This window comes from Ambystoma mexicanum, chromosome 6p (genome assembly GCF_040938575.1).
Source record: "Ambystoma mexicanum isolate Mex_15411 chromosome 6p, UKY_AmexF1_1, whole genome shotgun sequence".
Classification (NCBI taxonomy): domain Eukaryota; kingdom Metazoa; phylum Chordata; class Amphibia; order Caudata; family Ambystomatidae; genus Ambystoma; species Ambystoma mexicanum.
In genome coordinates this window covers 960937406-960946554 of record NC_090935.1, presented here as the reverse complement: position 1 = coordinate 960946554, position 9149 = coordinate 960937406, and the positions used below count along the sequence as shown (strand labels likewise).

General features: G+C 51.6%; 1 protein-coding gene across 1 annotated transcript; it reads right to left on the bottom strand.

Moving 5' to 3' along the window:
• Nucleotides 1-218: 218 nt before the first annotated feature.
• On the bottom strand, nucleotides 219-2021 carry LOC138510788 (general transcription factor II-I repeat domain-containing protein 2-like). The gene has a single exon (XM_069626502.1). It carries the CDS (start codon nucleotides 2019-2021, stop codon nucleotides 219-221), a length of 1803 nt encoding a protein of 600 aa, XP_069482603.1.
• Nucleotides 2022-9149: the final 7128 nt, after the last annotated feature.

Genomic DNA, 9149 nt, shown 5'->3' with positions numbered 1-9149 from the left:
CGCTTATAGCAGTGGTCCTCAAACTTTTTAAACAGGGGGCCATGTTAGCGGTCCCTCAGACCGTTGGAGGGCCGGACTATAGTTAAAAAAAAAAACTATGAACAAATACCTATGCACACTGCATATATCTTATTTTGAAGTGAAGAAACAAAACGGGAATAAATACAATATTTAAAATGAAGAACAAGTAAAGTTAAATCAACAAACTTACCAGTATTTCAATGGGAACTATGGGCCTGCTTTTGGCTAACGAGATGGTCAATGTCCGGTTCCATATTTGTCACTGCTAGTCGTAACAAGTGATGCAAGTGTTCATCCTTTAGTCTAGATCTGGTTGAAGATTTCAGATGTTTCATTCTGGAAAAAGTCTGTTCACAGACATAAGTGCTGCCAAAGATGGTTTCCATTTTGAGTGCATGGTTCCTGAGATGAGGATATGTCTCGGAAGGGAGAGATGCATAGAAACTATGAAGGCTGCTTGACTTGAATGCGTCTTTCAGAGAGTCACAATTCTGCAGTTCAGCCAGTTCCATTTGGTAAATTGTATCCACATTTTCAATGTCAATAGAAAATGGGTTACGGAAAAGCTGTATGTCCTGTTCATGGAGATGAAGCTCTTTAAATCTAAATTGGAACTCCTTTTGCAATTTTTCTAGTGAATCCACACATGTTTTGTTTGGGAATGCAACCAATGGTTTTTCCGCTAACAGATTTTGAGTTGTGGGTAGATGGCAGAAGTTTTCCTCCTTCACTTGTTTGATGAGGAGGCCTAATTTTACTTCAAATGCTTTGACATGTGATTGCATATCACAGATGAGCTTCCCTTTTCCTTGAAGTTGCACATTGAAACTGTTGAGTAGCTCTGTTACATCTGTTAGAAAGGCAAGGTGCCATTTCCATTCTGCATCATTGAGCTCTGGTACTTTGTTTTTTGAAAGAAGAAAAGCTGTAATCTGTGGAAGTAAGTCATAGAAACGTTTCAAAACTCTCCCTCGACTCAGCCAACGGACTTCTGTGTGGTACAGAACATCTCCATAGTCAGCATTTAGCTCAGACAGAAATTCCTGAAATTGTCTGTGCTTTAGTGCATGAGCTCTAATGAAGTTAACACAAGATACCACAATTGTCATAACAGAGTCAAACTTCAGTGATTTACTACACAGCGCTTGTTGGTGGATGAGGCAGTGTATGGCTATTGGATGAGAATAATTATGTTTGTCCATCTCTTGGTTAATGCGAGCAATTACTCCTTTCTTAGACCCCACCATGCTAGGAGCACCATCAGTTGTCACACTGGCTAGTTTAGCCCAGTCTAGCTCCAAACCATTCAAAGTTTGGCAAACCTTTTCATAGATATCCTCTCCTGTAGTTGTTCCTTTGATGCTTTGCAGTGCAGCAAGCTCTTCTGTGACTTCGAAATTGTCATTCGTCCCACGAATAAAAATTAAAAGTTGTGCAGAATCACGAACATCATTGCTTTCGTCAAGTGCCAAGGAAAAATAGGAAAGTTTTTTTGTCAGGTTTTGCAAATGCTGATACAGATTGTCTCCCATTTCTTCAATCCTCCGTGTAAGTGTAGGTCCTGAAAGACTCACTGTACTAAATAAATCGGCCTTCTCTGGACACATCTCTTTGGCAACAGAAAGAAGGCATTCTTTAACAAATTCTCCCTCCACGAATGGTCTGCCAGTGCGCGCTATTAGCTTGGCAACTTGAAAACTTGCTCTCAGTGATGAAATATTTAGCTGCTTCTGCTTCACAAAAGTATTTTGCTGAGCTGTCAATGTATTTTTCAGTTTTAATATTTTATCTTTTCTCACTTCTCCGACCAAACAATCATATTTATCTTTATGTTGAGTTTCATAGTGTCGACGCAAATTGTATTCTTTGAACACAGACACTATATTCTGGCATATCAGACACACAGCTCTTTCCTTGTACTGTATGGAAAAGTAATCATAAGTCCACTGTTCTTTGAATATCCTACACTCCGAGTCAATTTTTCTCTTTCTTGACATCATTGTTTCCTAGGGATTCCAAATTGCTATTAGTAAAATACCAATAAAAACAATATACCAGCAACATTCCCCCACATTAGGTGCAATATAGTCCCCTACATTAGGCTGGCAGTATAGTTCCCCCACATTAGGCTGCCAGTATAGTCCCCCACATTAGGTTGGCAGTATAGTTCCCCCCACATTAGGCTGGCAGTATGTTCCCCCACATTACGTTGACAGTATAGTTCCCCCCACATTACATTGACAGTATAGTTCCCCCCACATTGCGGGGCTTATGTACCGGGCATGGTATCGGGGACTCTAAACGAGTCCCCGATACCATAAAAATGCCTGGTATCAGTCCCGATACTGGTATTGGGACATCCCTTCTGACCACCGCTCCGGCCATAGCAGGACCGGTGGTCAGAACACCGAAGGGACGTGCCGCTGGTAAACACTTACCTCCAGCGCGCGTCCTTTCTTCTCCGCTTCTCCGCCTCGGTGTCCATGGGCGTGCGCACGCATGGGACGTCAGTGACGTCGCTGCGTGCGCCTACTCCCAGCGGTCCCCGCGTTTTTAAAGTAAACGCGGGCCGCAGGGACTTCTCAGAGGCATCCTTGTGTTCCGAAAGCATCTTTCGGAAACACAAGGATGTCCTGAGGCTAAAACACCCGGCGGGCCGGGTAAATGCGCTCCGTGGGCCGCATGTGGCCCGCGGGCCGTAGTTTGAGGACCACTGGCTTATAGCAATCATCAGCGGTGTGCTTCTCAAATCCCATGGCACTGACACTTTCCGCAATGCACTGCCAGTGGGCCGTACAATGGGTACGCGTAGTTTGGCACCCAGGCCCCATCAGCATTTCGCAGTCGTGTCCCGACACTTAGCCCACAAGTGCGTCCAGTTCCACTTTATTGAAACTCTTCTAGCTTGACGTGCCGGAGGCCTGAGCCGTGTCTTGGGTCCCAGTCTGTTGCGCAGAAACACGCTTACCCCTCTTGGCAGGTTGTGCGGACCCTGAGTGGTTACTGCCACTCTGGTAAGTAGGGGCAGGGGCGCGAATGAGGTGGCCAATGGGAGTGGGCAATGGCATGAGGACAGAAGGCCTGACTTTAGTCATTGGCTGCTGGGTGCTGCTGCCAGGACCCAGCAGCATGACTGCGTCGGTGCCAAGGGCTTTGACCGACGCAGTCCTGGCTGGCAGACTTACAACCGGGGTGGCGTTGGCTGCATCTGGCCCTGCAGCTTCCACCGCCTGGCTGCTCAGGGCAGCAGATGTCACCACTGCCCCAGAAACATGTGGTTTGGCCACAGCAACCTTAGACACTCGTGGCTTGACCTTCCTGACCTGGAAATCTGCCTGGGAGTCCTCCTGTGCTAATTCAGCGTGCGCTGGCTGACCCTGAACCTGGGTGGTGGTAGCCGCAGCTGCACCCTCAGCTTCCACTACCTGGGGGCCTGTAACAGTAGATGACACTGCCTGTCGGGTCAGATGGGTGCCAGGGATGTCTGCAGCAGCAGCATCTCCCTGAGCCGCGGGGGTGGTGTCATGGCTGTTCCAGCATGTGGCTGGGCATCCTGCTGCTGTGGAACACCCTGACCACGTCCGCATATGTGGCCACCTTGGCCTCCCTGGACTCTCTGGCCACCCTGGCCACGTGCCCCAACACGCCCACCTCTGGGAGGTCGCCCAGCTTTGCCGCCCTTACCTTTTGGTGGCCTCCAAACCATGGCACTGATGGACTAGTGAGAATGGAAGGTGCACACAACAATTGTCCTGGGCAATTGTGGGGCAGGGTACGTGATGGTAGACGCACCCCTGTGCTCCTGTGAGGCTGTCTGTGACCCCTGGGGAAAAATGATGGGTCACACAATGTTCAGGCACCCCAAAAAACAAAACAAATGTGCACGCAACCCCCATTTAGCCCACTGCATGTAATAAACGTTCCGCAGTACACCGTTGCACCCAGGGACACATAAAATGCATACACGTGGAACACGCAGGCTACTCTGACCTCGAAAATGGGGTACGCGACACACAGGGGCAACCAAGGTTGGAAAAAAAGCATGCGTGACTCACCATCTGACTTGCGTGGAAAAGAAAAACACACGCATAGGCAACTCCCCTATCAAAACAAGAAGTATGAACTGTAACCGCAGTGAAGCCACAAGAAGTAAAACACGCGTCGGTCCCCACGAATAGCATGTACAGCAAATTGGTGTCCTACTTGGACCTTTAACCCGTACTGAAGGCAAAGCCTGCGTGAGTCACGTCACTTACGCGCTTACCCGCTAAGGGCCTTTCCTCGAATAACACGCTAATGTACAGTTTTTTCACGTGTGGAGTCACTCTGCATCAAGCTGGCCACGCGAAAACACACAGAAGACCACGCTCCTGCCCACAAGGCCATTTACCTGCCCCCAATGCCCCGAGCTGCCTCCAACAAGCCATTTGCTTCTGCCAGCCCACTCAGTGTTCCTGCTGCCAATGTGCTCTGCAATTTGGTGCCTGCACAGAAGACATTGCCAGAGGTCCTGTTGCTGCGACCACCTCTGCTGACACAGAAGACTCCCGACTGCTGTACCATTGCTCCACAGCCCATCTCCAGGACCCAGTTGTCCACCCACACCTGCCTCGGGGGTTGCCATGTCGGACCAAACACCATCTGGGGCCAGTGGCAATCTCCTGGCAGAGAGGCAAAAGGCTGCCAGCTTCACTGCCAATGAAGTTGGCATCCTGGTGGAGCAAGTCCTGGGGCATTATGATGCCCTCTTTGGTGCATCTCAACATCGCACACCGACAAGGAAGGATGCAGGAGGATCTGGGAGGACATTGTGGGTGCCATCAATGAGGTAGGGGTGGCACTCCGCGACTACAAGCATGTTCTGAAGTGCTGGGAGGACTTCAGTTCCAGGACCCTCAACAAGGCCTGGTGCCTCGTTGAGGCTGAGGATGAAGTGGGGCGCTGGGCCCAGTTGAGTAACCACCAGATGAGGGTCCTGGAGCGCATACGCCCAATGCTTTACCACCAGGTCCTACTGTTGCAGACCCATCTGGAGTCGAGTGGTAAGTGTCCATGTGTTCCTGTCCAGCGTAGTGCATGTTGAGGTGTGGCTGGAGTGTGCACCTTGGCCGTATGTCTGGCATGCCCCATGTATGGATGTCTGTGTGCAGGGACATGACAGTGCTACATGTGAGTCCAGTCAAGCGTGTTTCACATCAATGGTGTCTGTGTTGCAATGCATGATGTGCACCAGCATGTGACGACGCACACATGTTTGCATGCCTTTGTCTGGACTTGGCCATGTTTGGGGTGTGATACATGGATGCTTATGTCACCTACATGGTCATGCATGGTTTACACGTGCGTGTGTCTGAGTAGTGTGTGTGTGACTGGAAAACACCATGGATGCATGACACATGACCATCACGTTTCGTGAATTGACTGATGCGGCCTAGTTGTCCATGAATGCACTGTGACGGGAAGTAGACAAGGTCAGATGCGTGACTGTCCGTTGGTGTGTGTGCATGTGATCTGCATGTCCCGTGATGCATGTGAGGTTCAGCCCCCCTTCTGATGTTCACACAGTGCCTTGGACATGGATGCTAATGTTTGTTGCATGTGACATGCTTGTTTCTGCATGTGTGTTGCTTGCACTGACCCGTGTTTTGTGGAGTGTGATGATGGTTATGACGTTTGACAGTGCCACTCATGTGCATTTGCTTTGTGTCTAGCCGACATTTGTTCAGTACCCTGATGCTTGTGTTCAATGTCTCCCTATCTACAGCGACAAAGTAGGAAGAGGGCGGAGACGCCGCTGTGGAGCCAATCGGTGGGGATGCCTCCACCAGCCAGAGACGCAAGGCCCAGTCACCCTCCCAGGTTATGACATCTTCTGGGAGTGAGGGGACTGGTGCTGCATTCGCGACTACAGCTGCTGCTGCCAAGGGGATGCCCAAGAGGGCGAGGTTGGACATGGGCTCCTCGACAGCGGAAGGGGCAGGTGAGCCCCCACAGGGGCAATCCAGTGCGGAAGACGGTGCAGAGGCATCCAGGTTGGTGGTGGTTGAGGTGGAGGAGGAGGCCGCATCAGACACATGGGGCCTGGAGGGGGCGATGCCACTGGTGCAATTGATGCAGTCCAGGGGCAGGGGCAGGATGTAGCGCAGGTCACCGCGGAGGGGCCTGTGCCTAATCCTGCCCCTGATCCTATGACTGCATCACTGTGCACCGGCACGCCTGCCTCAGTCCAGGCCATTCCGCAGGTAGAGGATGAGTCCACGCCAACTGACCTTCCTCTACCTGCGGTCCAGGAAATCTGTGACAGGGTTTAGCCCATGCTAGTCAGTGTTGCGATGCGCACATCCGTCATTCGTGATGACGTGCGTGGTTCCTGGCGGGACCATACAAGTCATCACGAAGAGTTCTGTGCCATCATGAACTGGCTAGCATGGCTCATTGTCGCGGGTTTGCTACATGTGCTAGGCCGTGCTGCGACCCCCTCCTCCTCTTCCTCCACTATGCCCCAGTCGTCCTCCCTGCCGTCTTCCAGCCCACATGCCACCATGGCCCCCTGTGGACCTGACCCAGCCACCGCGGCCAGTCTGGTGGAGATCACATCCCTGCCACAGTCGGGAGTCGGAGGTTCAGCAGAGGTTGTCACCCCAGCAACAGGACTCCTGGCAATGGAGGTTGTGCAGGCACCTTGGAGCAGGGCACGTGCACAACGGCCCCGGGGGTTGTCATCGTCTCAGAGGCAGTCGTGGTGGCACAGGCACATGGATTCAAGGCAGCAGCAGGCTTGACGTGGGAGGCGTCAGGACTCAGGGCACATGACATCACAGGGGCAGGCATTGGCCAATGGGCAGGTGGACCCAGGAACAAGTGTGTCTTCCGTGTGGCAGCGGATTGGCCAGCGAATAGGTAAAGAGCGGCGGCGGGCACAGAGGGCACGACTGACCGTGCCTAAGGCGGAGAACTGCATGCGTCAGTCAGAGAGGCGGGCAGAGCTCCTAGAGGAGACTTGCAGAGAGTTGGAGAGGAGCATGGCGGCATCCCTGGGAGCCCTTGAGGAGAGAGCTGAGCCCCACCTCTGAGACATAGGGCCTCATTACGCGGTAGGAGGTAGCCATGGTGCTTTTGTCACCATGGCTACCCCCTTACCGCATTCCGGGTCCGGGTTCCCGAAATAGGGACTTACCGGGTCATTCCAACTTTGGAGGACCCGGTAAGTCCCCATTCCGGGAACCATTCCCTATTCCCATTCGAGCCCCCATAGGGCAAAATGGGAATGGGGATGGAGCTAATAATGGTACCTTTATTAGCTCTGAAGTCCCTTAACGGGTCTCATACATAACGCCTGCTAAAACCAGGCATTGAGGAAGGGACCCGCTAAGGGACCTCAGAATAGGGTGGTAAGGGATTACCGGCACTGGTGACCTTACCGGTGCCGGTAATCCCTTACCACCTGCCGCATAATGAGGCCCATAGACACGGAGTTCATTGATGCCCTGGCCAAGACTCTTGATGACATTGGTGAGTCGTAGGACTAACCCGTCGCCCTTGTATATAGTTCTGTAGGGTTAGGTTTCCTTTGTTTTCTTTTTTTATTTTGGAGTACATAGACATTGATCCACTTCTTGTATATAGTTATTTTTTTGTGTTGTTTGTGTGCAGTTCTATGACTTTTGGGATCATGGACCCTTCATCCTTGTCTATAGTTGTACTTTGTTGACATTTTTGATTTTTCTTTTTTTACCATGAGGTAATGGTTTTTTATTTTTTTATTTAAATCTGGACGACGGACTGTGGATATGGACCACTTTGTTGGATTTCATTTAATTTTGGATTTCACATTCCTTTTGGATTTGCATTTCTTTTTCTTTTGCATTCATTTCTATTTCATTTTCATGTTTGATTTTCATTTGGTGTCTTTTTGCATTTTCAATACACTTTCATTCATACCTAAGTGGTGTCTGCTCTCAATGGTTTGGTGCATGTGTCACTCGCCATTGGCACCGTCATGTGTCACTGCTATGGAGCAATGTTGGTCATGTCTTTGGGTGCATGCATGTGTGCATTGGTGATTCCCATGCCATGGGGCATGTACTGGAGAGGGGGGCCAATGGATGGGTGTTGAGTTGCACTGGGGGGGAGCAGCATGTGGTGGCATTTGGGTGGACATTTGCTACATGTTTTGATGTTGGGACAATGTGTTCATGAGTTGGGACTTACCTGCAGGTTTCCGTCACTAGGGGGGGGCATGAGTCGGGTCTGCACAGGTTGCTGTCACTGGTGGGGGTGGGGGGACATGAGTCAGGCCCTGCCTGCAGGTTGCCGTCACTGGTGGGGGAACCTGAATCGGGGCCTGCCTGCGGTGTATGGTGGCATGTGGGCTGCCTGCGGGGCATGGTCACGGGTGATGGGCTTCCTGCGGGACATGGTCATGGGTGTTGGGGGTCCCCTGTGGTATTGGCTGTCTGCAGGGCATGGTCACGGGTGAAGGGAGTTCCACCCCACAGCCAAATCGCGTGAAAAGGCCCTTGCATGCTCGCACCAGCGAAATCGTGTGAAAATGCTCTCGCGTACACCCAAGCCAGCGAAAGCATGTGAAAACTGGCTCACGTACCCCCCGAATCACGCACCCCACTCGTGCCAGCGAAATCGAGTGAAAACACCCTTGCGTACTCCCGGGCCAGCCAAATCGCGTGAAAACTGGCTCGCCCCCCCAAAATCACGTACCCCGCTCGTGCCAGCGAAATCGCATGAAAAGGCCCTCGTGTCAACCCGCGCCAGCCAAATCGCGTGGCTTGCAAACTGCCCGGAATCGCGCACCCCGCTCGCGCCAGCCAAATCGTGTGAAAACGCCCTTGCGTACACCAGCGCCAGCCAAATCGTGTGAAAACTGGCTTGCGTACCCCCTGAAATCACATACCCCACTCGCGCCAGAGAAATTGCGTGAAAAAGCCCTCCCGTACACCTGCGCCAGCCAAATATCGTGAAAACTGGTTTGCGTACCCCCCGAAATTGCACACACTCTGCCCGTGCCAGTGAAATTGCATGTAAATACCCTTGTGTCCTGGCATTATCCAGGAACACCCCTAGAGGCAGCACACACCACAGGAGAAACCCCAACACCCATGTCCATGCCC

What these genes read in the sequence shown, in the direction of transcription:
- LOC138510788 (XM_069626502.1), bottom strand. Translation starts at nt 2,021, where the DNA reads ATGATGTCAAGAAAGAGAAAAATTGACTCGGAGTGTAGGATATTCAAA.